Source organism: Penicillium malachiteum (genome assembly GCF_028827825.1).
Source record: "Penicillium malachiteum strain IBT 17515 chromosome Unknown utg000001l:1.0-8184562.0:1.0-8186909.0, whole genome shotgun sequence".
Lineage (NCBI taxonomy): Eukaryota > Fungi > Ascomycota > Eurotiomycetes > Eurotiales > Aspergillaceae > Penicillium > Penicillium malachiteum.
The window spans coordinates 5,663,177-5,676,430 of NW_026643094.1; the positions used below are offsets into that span (position 1 = coordinate 5,663,177).

General features: G+C 45.1%; 7 protein-coding genes across 7 annotated transcripts; 2 read left to right on the forward strand and 5 right to left on the reverse strand.

The window, feature by feature from the left end:
• Positions 1 to 65: 65 nt before the first annotated feature.
• Positions 66 to 1,118, reverse strand: N7483_002113 (sterol desaturase family protein; the record flags this gene model as incomplete). Its single annotated transcript, XM_057085550.1, has 3 exons — positions 66 to 271; positions 332 to 837; positions 892 to 1,118. The coding sequence occupies 3 exons, from the start codon at positions 1,116 to 1,118 to the stop codon at positions 66 to 68; spliced, it is 939 nt and encodes a 312-aa protein (XP_056951699.1).
• A 498-nt stretch (positions 1,119 to 1,616) lies between these two features.
• N7483_002114 (HNH endonuclease signature motif containing protein) lies at positions 1,617 to 2,577 on the forward strand (the record flags this gene model as incomplete). The annotated part of the gene is made up of 2 exons (XM_057085551.1): positions 1,617 to 1,851; positions 1,901 to 2,577. 2 exons carry the CDS (start codon positions 1,617 to 1,619, stop codon positions 2,575 to 2,577), a joined length of 912 nt encoding a protein of 303 aa, XP_056951700.1.
• A 584-nt stretch (positions 2,578 to 3,161) lies between these two features.
• N7483_002115 (ankyrin repeat domain-containing protein) lies at positions 3,162 to 5,247 on the reverse strand (the record flags this gene model as incomplete). The annotated part of the gene is made up of 2 exons (XM_057085552.1): positions 3,162 to 4,359; positions 4,445 to 5,247. 2 exons carry the CDS (start codon positions 5,245 to 5,247, stop codon positions 3,162 to 3,164), a joined length of 2,001 nt encoding a protein of 666 aa, XP_056951701.1.
• Positions 5,248 to 5,259: 12 nt separating this feature from the next.
• N7483_002116 (uncharacterized protein) lies at positions 5,260 to 6,020 on the reverse strand (the record flags this gene model as incomplete). The annotated part of the gene is made up of 2 exons (XM_057085553.1): positions 5,260 to 5,379; positions 5,499 to 6,020. 2 exons carry the CDS (start codon positions 6,018 to 6,020, stop codon positions 5,260 to 5,262), a joined length of 642 nt encoding a protein of 213 aa, XP_056951702.1.
• Positions 6,021 to 6,806: 786 nt separating this feature from the next.
• On the forward strand, positions 6,807 to 8,735 carry N7483_002117 (uncharacterized protein; the record flags this gene model as incomplete). Its single annotated transcript, XM_057085554.1, has 1 exon — positions 6,807 to 8,735. The coding sequence occupies one exon, from the start codon at positions 6,807 to 6,809 to the stop codon at positions 8,733 to 8,735; it is 1,929 nt and encodes a 642-aa protein (XP_056951703.1).
• Positions 8,626 to 10,444, reverse strand: N7483_002118 (uncharacterized protein; the record flags this gene model as incomplete). Its single annotated transcript, XM_057085555.1, has 2 exons — positions 8,626 to 8,670; positions 9,122 to 10,444. 2 exons carry the CDS (start codon positions 10,442 to 10,444, stop codon positions 8,626 to 8,628), a joined length of 1,368 nt encoding a protein of 455 aa, XP_056951704.1.
• Positions 10,445 to 11,776: 1,332 nt separating this feature from the next.
• On the reverse strand, positions 11,777 to 12,284 carry N7483_002119 (ribonuclease III domain-containing protein; the record flags this gene model as incomplete). The annotated part of the gene is made up of 2 exons (XM_057085556.1): positions 11,777 to 12,015; positions 12,077 to 12,284. 2 exons carry the CDS (start codon positions 12,282 to 12,284, stop codon positions 11,777 to 11,779), a joined length of 447 nt encoding a protein of 148 aa, XP_056951705.1.
• Positions 12,285 to 13,254: the final 970 nt, after the last annotated feature.

A 13,254-nucleotide genomic window follows, 5' to 3' on the forward strand; every position in this document is an offset into this window, starting at 1 on the left:
AATAGAATATTATTAATGATTAATGATACATGGTATATACTCAGTTTCTCTTCCTGAGTTTATGCTTATAAACGCTTCTTGGCAGCCAACGCCGCCTGCTCCTCATTCTGCTTTTTCTTAAATGAGTCCTCCTCAGGCGTGCGATAAGTACCTCCCAGACGATCCCAGAGGGTAATATACTGACCATAGTTGTAGTTGAAGTAAAGATGATGCATGGTATGACAAGCGGCGCCGTTAATAATCTTCGAAGTAGACAAGTACTCCGCATCATCTAGAATCCGTTAGAACAGGCCAGTAGCAACTCAAACATCTACCGAAAGAAGTGACTCACGAATTAAAACTGTCCATAGTGTCACAAAGACGAAAAGTCCCAAATATGCACACTTCTGCAAGGGAAACAACATTGGAAAAATATGATATGGCAGAGACTGCGCCCATCCATCTAAGGGGTGAAATGCGTAGCTTGCAAATGGTGTCGGGACAACCCATTTATGATGGGGCTTATGGCACCAGCGATATACAAGCGGATGATGAAGGCCACGGTGAATCCAGTAGATCCCGCTATCGGTGAAAAGAATGAAGAGCGGATATTGTAGTAATGTATAGCCCCAGAATGGGGACTGGGAGGAGAAATCGTATAGTTTGGAGAAGCCACGAGTCTCGGCAACGAAGAATGGTGCTGTAAGGAGCGAGATGATCGGGATGGAGGTTATGCCTTGAGTGATCTCTTGTCGGATTTGATTCTTGAGAAAACGGGGATGCTGCATGATTCTCTTGTCGAACATTGTTTCGTAGAGGACGAAGCTGCCCACGAGGTAAAGGAGCCAGGCGAAGATTCTAGACTTTGTTAGCTCATATTTTCAAGCTTCAAGTTCCATTTCATTGACTCACAGTGCAATCAGAAAAAAGGAAATGTATTGTCGAGCGATGTTATCCCGTTTCCATTCACTTGCATATGCTAATTCGGATGCTTGAAGTGGAAAGTATTTCGTCACATGCTGATTGACGGGCGCTTGTAGTTCGAATGCTGTTGTATTGTGGAATGTTGGATCTGGTAAGAGAGATGCATAGCATCTGTCAAAGACAAAAGTGTCCAGGATGTCAAGAATGACGTCCATATTTCCAAGGGTTTTGTGTATATGCAGGATGTAGCTCTATGTACCTCCAAGGTTCAAGTTCTAGAATAAATTCTGGGCTCTTTATAAGTATCCTTTTTGGGGAATCCCTACTCTGGAGAATCCCTACATGGGCCCACTAAATGTGCATATTAGAACGGGGATTCCCTACTTGGTTATCAACCCACATTATACGGATAGCCTCATGCCCGAGTGGGTCCACCCAAATCTCATTTTCATATTCATCGACAATAGTAAGCTCTGAGAGTGGGTGGTTGTTGAGAGTAATGTAAGGATTGAAGGTTTATTAGTTTTAAAAACGAAGATTAGAATAAATAGGAGCCAAGTCAAAAATTTGAATAAAGTAAAAGTAAAAGTAAAGTGAAGATTAAAGTAGAGTTAAATATCAAGTATAAAATTAGCAAAAACTTACTTTAATCCTATCTTACCTTACTTCTTAATAACTGCTCGCTCCTACTTGACTCTTATTTAACTAACAAGATGCCCCGTAACAGAAACGTTCGCTTCTTCGATGGGAGAACAGGTTCCCTTCTTGGAGGACTTTTCCAAAACGCGTCTATCACAAATGCAAACTTCTTCAGCATCCTTATCGATGTTATTCTCGAGGTTGATACGATTCCTCGAATCACTCTTCGTTCGACTGGACAGATCCTCCCCGTCGATCTAAATCCTTTGACAACTGGTGACTACGATATTTCCCCCTCTGTTCACGGTGGTATGTCTTTTTGGACATATTCAGCATAATTTTAACTAAGTTTTTTGAGGTCTTCTACAAATAAGCAGCGAACGTTCTCAACGCCGTGTTTATTCAGAGTCATCAAGCCAGAGCATCCAGCATACAACATTCCGTGACAGTGTGAGAGCTCGAGACGGAAAGTGTGTCGTTAGTGGCGTTGTGAACGTCAATAGAGATGAGGATATCTGGGACGTATTTGAAGCAGCTCATATATTCCCGCTCACCCGACGCGACACTTGGGCACATTTGCAGTTCTCAAGATACGTTACCTATCAGACGGCTGACCCGATGAATTCGGCTCAAAACGGTCTTTTACTTCTCGCCGGAGTACACAAACGATTTGATAGCTATCGGATATCTATTGACCCTGATGTGAGTCAATTTTTTCTTTCTTCAAATCTGTTATATCTACTAATTTGCATTCAGGATGGTTATAAAGTGATAGATTTCTCTCCTGATGTGCTTAGTGTGGATGGCCGGATCTTAGATCCGGTTTGCAGAAACCCGAATTCACCAAATCACGTCAGGGACGAATTTTTAAGATGCCATTACAGACAAGCCATTCTTGCAAATGTGAAAGGGGAGGGAGAGACCACCATGGAGCATGATTTTCCCCCAGGTTCGGATATTATGGGAGAAATTGCTGAAGGGCCTGATGCAGCGGAGCAGATGGAAGTGGAACTTTTTTCGCGTCTTGATAGTTGAGGATTTGAGAGCAGAAGACATTATTTCTATCACTTTCAGTATTTCATACAGCCGCATCTCAAGTTCTATCTAGTTTTTTCCTCGTCTTTTGCTTGGCCTCCACCTATCATTCCCGGGTGGTAGTACTGCGGACATCACCTACTACGGGAATTCCCTACATGGAGAATACCCACCTATAAACCCCTTTTTATCGCGCCACCACACGGTAAACAGGCTGCCGGAGTCAGCTAACTTTAGTGATGTATTTTATCCCTTTCTCGAGAAGGGATATCGTGAAGAAAATGGGCTAAATGCTCAAAATTGACCAATAAAATAGCACCATCATACATAACCATTCTTAATCAAGTCCCACTGGCAGCCGCTGGCAATATGAAAGCGTATTTACGATGCGCATGTCCACGGATGTTTTTTTATTGAAATTTAGAATTTGAATCACGAGAGCCTCACTGATTCTGTCGCAGGACAGAAGGATTTGGAACTCCTAATACTTCCAAGTTAAATCGAGATGAAAGACTAGGCGTTCACCATTACAGGTCTGAAGGCATCCATTAAAGCTATTAGAAGCATATCTGCCACTTGGAAAATCATTGATTAAATTTATTGTGATGCAGTCTGTATGAATCACTATCACTATCAGCGCCAGCGGGCATCAAAATTTCTGCAGCATCAGCGCTTTCAATCCCGACCCGATTGAGGGCTGTTTCGTCCTCGCTGCCTTCCAAGAAGGGACCATCATCCTGAAATATGTCGGTTTCTTCTTCTAGGCCTCGTGATCCTTTAGCAATATGAAGGGCTGTTTCCCCTTTGCGATTTCTCAAGTTGAGATCAGCACCAGCGGCAATAAAGACCTTCATTATCTCTAGCCTGCGTTGTGCTGTAGCGATGTGAAGGGTTGTTTCATCCTTAATGTTGAAGCGGTTGATATCAGCACCTCCTGCTAGAAGACACTGGACAATGCTGATGTGGCCCATAAATGAAGCGACGTGCAGAGCCGTTTCAAATCGACTGTCCATAATGCTGATGGAAGCACCAGCAGATACAAGAGTCCTCACAATCTCTTCTGCCCCTTTCTGAGCAGCCACGTGAAGGGTCGCTTCATTCTGATTGTTGGAAGAATCAAGGTCGGCGCCAGCCGCCGCGAGACATTGCACCACATTAATATGTCCCTTATATGTAGCCAAGTGAAGAGCCATTTCCATGTTGGCGTTTCTGGCATCAAGGGAGAAGCCAGCTGACACAAGACTACTCACAGCCTCTACCGCATTTTGTCTCGATGCCATGTGAAGATTTGTTTCACCCTCGCTGTGATTGCGGTCGAGATAAACGCCAGCGTCTATGAGAATTTGTACGCTTTTCCAATTTTGGCGCATTGCGGCTTCAAGAAGGGCTGTACGGCCAAAATTGGTGTAAAACAAGTGGTCTTTGACACTCTGATGAATAAAATGAATGGTGTCCTCTTCTTCATCGATGAATGTTAGCCCGTAGCATCCTCGGACGATTCGATGTATATTGTTTGGAATTTTCGCCATGTTCAGAGCCTTATCGTCTTTTGAGATGGATAAGACCTCCCTGTACTCTTCCACAATTAAAGGACGCTTCATAACACCGCAGAACTGAATCAATTTCATAGCTTGAATGTGCTTTGGTCCTCCCTGGATACGACGGATTTTGGCATTAAAAAGCTCAGCCAAGGTCCTGGGTAAGTGCTGCAATGCGTGAAGTATATCTTCATCGCAGTTCTGCTCACATAATTCTCCGATGCAAAGACTAACCCAGAGGAACCTACGTAAAGAACTAGATCGATATAAAACACTAAATCCTGCCAAATAGTGAGTGGACCCGCCGAAAACTCAATTTGCATACATACATTCCCTGAGAGTTGTCACGTAAAACATCCACTATTCTCGTGATGTTTGTTGGATCACGCAAAACTAGGAGCTTCCTCTCCAGACAGTCATCGAGAGAGGCAACGATGTATCGATCTATATCAAGGTGGACTTTTCCTTCATCGATTACAACGCGGTATTGTGGTCTAGTCCGTCCGAATAGATCATCTTCTAGATCAGGCCTCCCGGTACAAAGAATCTTCAACTTCGCAACCGGACTTTTTGTAAGGGCGTCTATGGCCGAGTCCAAGGCACGGATTTGAGTCAAGTTGCATTCGTCCAAACCATCTAAGACGATGTAGTAGGTCCGTTCGGGGACCAATCTCGTAAGCAAAAATTCCACTGTTTCATTTGTGTCCAAGTGACAGCTTTCGCTTTGCATGCTGGATAGAGACTCATGATTGCTTTGTTCGATCAACGAATGAAGTCGTTGCCGAGAAATGCTCCCAATGATATTTCGGGCTGTTAGAGAGCTCTCATTTTCGGCAAGGCAGAAGAAGTGAGCAATGTTTTCACTCTTCCGGTGAAGTTGGGAAACCACATTAGACATGAGGACGGTCTTTCCCATGCCCAACGTCCCCGAGCACCAGAGAATTGCTGTTTCAGGGTTATTTTTCCAACCATGAAACGCGGGCTCTTGTGTCAGCCACTCGGCAGTTGAGCGAACTCGCTTTTTCAGAACTCGCTTCCACGGCTCAATGTGATCAACGGAAGACAGATTCTGCCTGATCTGGATCTTCAAAGATGCCGTTTGCCGCCTTGTCTGATTTAACTGCCACGCCATGGCCTCCTCGGATTATGTTGTTGCCTTTCGGAAAAATGCCAAGGCAGATGGTCTAAATGACGAATTTTCCTTGCTCTCATACTCCAAAAGCCTCTTTGCCTCATCATCTGCCTGCTTAGATGCAAGAAAAGCCTGTAGTGTTATATCTTTTGTCGCTATCTCTGATTGATCCAGAAAAGGTTTGAAGTCGGACTCAAAAAGACTCCATATGGAGGGGAAATTGTCTGTATTACGAATGTCCGCCGAGATACCTCGACAATATTGACGCATATATCAACGATCACAGCATAGTAATCGCATAATGCTTGCTGAAGGCCAGTACAGCCATGATACAGTTTGCCAAGCTGCTGGAATGTTGGACAGAAACGACCGATTTGCATGATCATGTTGGTGACTTTGTCGAAGTAAGAGGCAACATTGCTCGCTACTACTATAGCAGTCTTGATACCGCCCCAAACGAGAGCTGCAATCGTGGGATTTGAGCCGACAAAAGTTCCAACGGCGCCAGCAAATTGTTGCGTTGCACTCAAAAAGGTGCAAGATCGTAGCGCGATGCTTGTTCGTGTCTTTCTTGCCTTTTCGGCGTCAAGTTCAGCGACGAAAAACAAGACCCCGGCGGCATCAGGCACTGCTGAGACGCGTTTGAATTCCTTTTGCTGTACTGGTGACAACACATTCTGGAATCTTTTCAACGCTCCTTTCAATAATTTTGTGGGATGGTCGTTCCTGAATGGCTCTTTGCCTTTCCCTTTCTGTGATAGCTGCAGAGCCATTTACCGCCGTGTTGACAGTCCACCATGTTTTCTTTTTCGCAAAATGTGTCTGTCAAGAGTCAAGACTCGGGCGCTAATCTCGATTTTCCGTGGATTGTGACACATCACATCTGGAAGGGGTAGTGATGAGGAGGTTTGAAAGGGAGAAGAGGCAAGTGGGGTCCACTCCCTAACAGGGAGCAATGCCCAACTTCCTTATCCAACCCCTTGATTTACTACCGTATCAGTTTCAGCAACTTTGAGAGGGCTGTGGACTTGTGTTCATACTCAATGAATCTGAACGATTTCAGCAGTGGAGAAGCCCGTCTATTCTTTGCCTTAGCGAATATCCCTCATTTGCGGGGCATGCCAAGCGTCGATTCCCGGCTATTCTTATACCTTCACGGTGATCTTTGATGAGGAATCTGCAGCTATTGATCCTCAGATACCGCTTGCTAGTCTATTACTTCAAGTTCCTAAGTCTCATTGCCTCAAAATCAAATAGTTTCACTATCTATTGTTCCAATCCAATCCAGTTTTGTATAGCAGACCAAAACATTGAACTCATAATGGCCATCACTTCTCCACATCCATTTGATCCTCTCGGTCCAAGAGAGATTATCCAGGTGAATTTGCAATCAGATATCGAATATTGAGCAATCACTTATCATGAATGGTTTCAAATGAGAATGACAGACGGCAAATATCGTTCGAGAAGCACTCCCCCAACATATGCCCAACTTTCGTGTTATAACGCTCCAGGAACCACAGAAAAATGAGATGATAAATTTCTTGGAGTAGGACCATATGAAATGCCCGCCACAGATCCCAGCTAGGACAGCTCGTGCTCAAGTGATAATCAAATCTGAAACGGGCGTTTCTGAACTGATCGAGCTCCTTGTCAATCTTGATCAAGGGATAATCTCTAAAAAGGAGCATCTTCCAGGCAAGCACTCGTATATCGATACATCTTACATGCAGGCAGTTGAGAATGCTTGCAGAGCTGATCCAAGAATCGAATCGGAAATTCAGAAACTCAAGCTTCCAAAAGATGCTACTGTGGTCATTGAGGCATGGGCATATGCCACAGATGGCATGAAAGACATGACTGAACGAACCACGATGGTGAGAGCTCACCTGGGCATGCAAGCTACGAATAGTCCATTGCTAACTATCTCGCAGTGCTGGTTTTATATGCGTCTTTTGGATCATCCCGATGCTAATTACTATGCCTATCCGTTGAATCTTTGTGCAGAACTATCTGAGGATTTACAGGTCACCCAGATCTATCACCTTCCCTCATCTGAAGACGATCGTGTTTCAACAGGCTGTCCATACGACCACAACAAAGTCCATTCAACAGATCTGAGCGAGTATCATCCTTCTTTGCGCCCGCCACCACGTACCACGACCAAGCCTTATCAGATTATTCAACCACAAGGCCCGTCATTCAAGTGTGAGGGGAATCTGGTCAGCTGGGAGAAATGGACGTTTCGAGTTGGTTTTAATTACCGCGAAGGCCTCACGCTCCATGATATCCGCTATGAGAAACGCAGTCTTTTCTACCGCCTCTCCCTAGCAGAGATGTTTGTTCCATACGGTGACCCTCGATCTCCATTTCCTCGGAAAGGAGCATTTGATCTCGGAAACGATGGTGCTGGAATAAACGCGAATAATCTTCGTTTGGGTTGTGATTGCCTCGGGGTGATCAAATACTTTGACGGTTGGCACAATACGGCAACTGGAGAGCCAGTTAAGCTACCTAATGTGATTTGCTGCCATGAGCAGGATGATGGGATCCTATGGAAGCATACCAATTTCAGAACACAAAATGCTATCGTCGCCCGCTCACGAATACTTGTTCTGCAGACTATCATCACAGTCAGCAACTATGAGTATATTTTCGCTTTCCATTTTGGACAAGATGCGTCTATCCATTATGAAGTTCGAGCGACCGGAATTTTGTCCACTTGCCCAATCAATATCGGCGATAGTGTGGGATATGGTACTGTTGTTGCTCCCGGCGTCTTAGCTCCTTACCATCAACATCTCTTTTCTCTCCGCATTGATCCCGCAATCGATGGAGTTTCGAATTCACTGCAAGTTGAAGAGTCCCACGCAACGCCAATCAATGATCCGAACGCCCATAATCCGTTCGGTGTTGGATATACGACAAAGTCCGAGATAGTCACCGAAGAAACGGGCCTCGAACTAGATTTCACCAAGAATCGAACATTTAAGATCATCAATGAGAATAAAATAAACCCGACCACCGGCACTCCCGTGGGATTCAAGATACTGCCATGCTATAGCCAAATGCTACTTGCTCATCCGCAGTCCTATCACGCTAAGCGATCGGAGTTCGGAAGTCATGCTATCTGGATAACACGCTATCAAGATAACGAGCTCTTCCCTGCTGGAAGATATACTATGCAGTCACTTGGCGGCGAAGGAATTCAATCAGCGATTGAGAAGCGGAAGAATGACCCCGCAAGCGATACGAATGTGCGAGATCAGGATATTGTTATATGGCATACATTTGGATCGACGCACAATCCACGGATTGAGGACTGGCCTGTTATGCCATCTGAGAAGATGACTGTTGGACTCAAACCTGTTAATTTCTTTATGGGGAACCCAGCTTTGGATGTGGCCCCCTCTTCGCAGGAAACTAATAAGAGTGTGTTGGTTCAGGATGGTTTAGTGGCAATCCAGAGAAAACCAACATGCCTCTAGCCGTTCATGCAAATGTCACATTCTGCTGATCGAAAGTTGTGGGATTTAGATAGACCGCTTCAGCAGGCTAATAGTTAACCAACACTTCAACTTTTCCTCTTATGCACTTGTGCAACTTCCAAGGTAATCCATACAGCAGTTAGCCTACTCCTTCAGGTGCCTCTCTCTGTATTATACAGATGCACCTGTGGGTACTTACATACATGAACGAGTAGGTAACCATTCACCTACATATACGGCTAACAGTCCAGTTGAGTATGTAGAGACATGTGCTTGATTAAATGAACATCAGTCTCATTGCGGTATAGGGCGTCTATTTAACAGACATCTGGAGTACTGTAAAGCCCGTTCATGGCAATGATTTGACATCAACCACTGGCAACTACCACCTCAAAAAACTTGGAAAATTGCTCGTCTCGGCGCATAATCTCATATTCCCTCTCTTCCAATTGGATGAGAACCTCACGATCATTTGATTTGGCTCCGCCCACATTGGGCAAAACCAAGAAGCAGGCCCCTGTAATCGGTCGTTGGGTACGAAACGTGCTCGGCGCCAGATTATCCCCAATCACAAAATCTTGCGCACTTCCAGAGAACCAAGTGTTCATCAGGATATCCATGTCATGGAAGTCAGCGTGGTACCCCAAGGTGTCAGTCGGCCCTAAAGATGCGACAAGCGCGGTGCAATCCTTGATATAATCCATGTTGATTTCATTGATAGATTTGCGAATTGATGAAGATGCGATGCTTAAACCATCATCTGATAGGAGCAACTGAGCATTTATCGGACCAGCCAGCGTCGGAAACACACCATTCCCGAAGTACTGTGCAGATGATAGATTTTTGGGATCTCTGGAGCGAAGATCGATAGGATGTGCCAACCGGGATTGAGAATCGGTCTTCTCGGGATGAAGCTGGATTCGGGCTCGAGTAAGAGCTACCCATAAAAGGGCGGACATGCAGTCATAGGAACTTAAGTACTCGACATCAAGAGGTGTACATTGTGCTTTAAGATCCGCGAGTGCTGACTGGGAAATCTTATAGATGACTGTGCGAAATGGTGGAGGTGTTTTTGGGATGAAACTTCCTGGCTCCATGAGATAAAAGCCTTCGCACCTTTCGGCCAACTCATGCTTCGAGATGCCGGCTTTGTTTTTTCCATTATAAGCCGATCTGTTGAGGTCTGGAGTATAGATTGGCATGCTATGTCCTTGATGATAGGCTTGGCTTCCTTGGCATACCAATGACAAAAACGCGCGCATAGATTCCCAATCTCCAGCAGTGTGGAGCATAGTGAGCGCCAGTATTAGACCACCTTCAATTGCATTGAGTTGGAGTGCACACACTGGCTTTTTGTCGACTGGTAATTCAGGCAGGAACTTTGTCGAGTCCAGATCAACAGGTGAGAATGACTCGCTGGCTAGCTTGGAAAACGATTTGTGTTCGTCATTTTCGAAGCGCTGGACGTGGCATTCAACCTGGGCTCCAGGAGGAGTCACGAGATACGGCTTGCCACATTCATTGTATTTCACCACGCCTGCCATCAATGGTACCTGACGGGTTGCATTCTGAACACCTTCATTGATCGAGATAACCAATCGTTCCATATCGCTGGCGGATGATACCTCATAGATGAGGAATGCTCTCACCATCATGGGAACTGTGATCCTGTCAATATCTGACAGCTCATAGTTGGTCTCTCCTTCCATTGCTCGATGTATCAATCTCAGAGTAGTTGCAAATTTTTTGAAGTGGAAAATCGAGACATGGATACTTCAAGCCTTTATAAGAGCCTACCTAGGCTGCCTGATTTCAACACTTGAGTGTGCTAGGTTTACTAGTATGAGGCGGGATTCGGGATTGACTAACAAAGGATTCCGAGTGGATACTACTAGTATGTATCAGGTAACAGGTCCCAAGACTCAGGAGTACGAAAGGATCCACTGCACGCACACTATACTATGTTCAGAATAGTTTGACGAGTGGGTCAAGGTGCTTCCTAGTAGCAGTGAACAAGTCCTCACGCCGCACTTTGCGTGGCACTATACTAGCGAAATTCAAATGTTGGGAAAGGTATTTCCTCAGCATTTATATGTAAGTTCTTAGCCAGCAAGCTCTGTTCAATGGACACCTTATATCATCTTCTCAGACAGCCACATGGATGATGTTCACATACTTAAGTGCTCAGTCAGTAGTGTCTAAAGATGACTGGTGACCGACCCCTCTTTGTATGTAGGTACCTACGACGTTACCTACAGGGTTAGCTGGAGGGTTATCTGGAAGGGAAGGTGTTGGGGGATCGAAATGCTACTGTGTGGCAGCGTGGAGAGGTGAAGGAAGGTGTGTGTGCAGGGTTAAGGATCTAAGGCCTCGAGGACCTACAGTCCAATAGAAGGTTAGCTGTTATGATGTTGAATATAGACCACTGGCACATAGCCCTAGTAGTAGGGATAAGCACTTCTCGGGTATCATGACAGGCGGCGAGGAAAAGTGCAGGAATCCAAGTAGTAAAAGAGGTCTAAAGAAAATTTCCTGGAAGAATTTGAATTTTGATGACGATGAACCTTGAATGAAAATCCATAGATTACTATAGTGACTGACTGAGGTGAGATTCGTAGAATAACAAAGGAACTTGAATTTTCCTTCGCTGATGCCGATGTTGAATCGACGCCTGTGCTCCGTGGAAGAGCATACAGATGCAAAACAACTCAAATAAAGACAAAGACATCGAAAAAGAAGACACAAAATTCTAGATCAATGACCACTCAACAAGACATCGGAATATCACCATCGGAATAGTATCAAGATGCCTTTGGTCAAAGGGCTTCTCGATCCTCCATGAGAGGGAAACGGTAACAATTGGATTTTGCGCCTTGCCAATGGTCACATGCTCCCCTCCCATGAACGATTGAGAAGCCCTTTCATCAAGGCATCTGGTCACGATTCCGAGAATCATATTTCAATTCCTTCCTGAACATCATTCACCTAACGAAATTAGAAGCCGATAACTCATGGGGCGGGTGGAGCTAACATGCAGGAGATCACTCGGCCTGGAGGATACCAAGGGCTCTGATAACGCTCAGAGGAGCCTGGATGGACTTCTCGTTGTCTAGATAGACAGCACCGATCAGGGCCTCAACGGTCGTTGCCATGAGGCGCGGCTGAACAACGCCCTGGGAGGAAGGATTCAAGATTATGAACTTGTCCAGGCCAAGGGAAAATCCGATAGCGGTGAGATTTTCGTTGCTTGCTTTCTTGCTCAGTGAGATTGTGATACTTCCTATTATTTTGGTCAGCCTGGAACGAATTGAGACAAAATACCACTGCCAAGATCGTCATACCAATCGACTGTCTGGCTTCAAAACCAGCTAGCTTAATGGAAAGCTGCAAAGTGGCATCACCTAGTTGTGCAAGCCTCTTATTTCCCTCGGGTCTGTTGGTAGAACCAGCGGCCTCAAGCGCCTGTTCTAGAAGGCGCTTCCCCTGGAATTCATATTGGAGGATTTTCTCCACTGCTTGGATCTTAGCATCCGAAAGGTATATCGCCATTGCGAAAACTTGAAGGATTGGATATTGCCAGTGCGAAGAAAATGGTTCCGTAGAATGGTTAGAGGAACTTGAACTTCAAGTTGAAAATGTTTTTGGTTGGAGGAGTCCGTGGGGCATTCTTTGTATTTATGTTGAATGACTTAGTGCTACCCACAGATCCAACCTGTCAACCGGCCAGCCTCGCTGCCAGCAGTTAGCCTTGCATTTCAATCAATACTGCTATAAACCAGTCAGCATGAACCAACACAGCACTTGAGATTACCAGCGAGTAGTTGTTTGCGCAGACCCTCGGAGATATAACCATTGGAAGTCAAGACAAAGGCCCCGCATCTATTGGAGCCACGAAGTGACGCTAAAAACTGACCAACAGCTGCGCATGTGGAAGCTGGGATTCAACCATCCTAGAGGAAAACCACATACCTGAGATCGAGCAAAATGGCTTCTTGCATGAAGTCCCCGTGATCCTCCGAGCCTCCGAGTTACACCATTCCTGCACATGTGCCCCGCCTTATGGAGCCGGCGATTTATTCGCAGATGTGCCTGTGTGCAATTTGCATTTTCTGAAACATCGCATATAAGTGCCAGGGTATGAAGAAAATTGATTGGCTCTGATAGGTTCATATGTATTGGCAAGGCTGACTGCACGGAGCATTATTGGAGTCTTGTGTATTGTCAAAGAGGCGGAGCGGCACCCGGCGCTATCTCCCAGGCAGACATCATAGTACGTACACATATGGAGTAGCACAATTTAGTATCCGAAAGTGATCAAGGGTTTTAATTATTACATCTATCGGTGTAATAGCATTAAAATACTATGCTGCTTTTTTCAGAACTTGAAGGTACTCAAGCGCTATGTCAATGAAAATTTTGGAATATCGTTGAATGCTTACTCTACAATCCCGAATGCTAAAATTAGTCCAAATGCAACAAACTCGAGACATCTGGAACAATTGATTCAAGGAGCACTTGA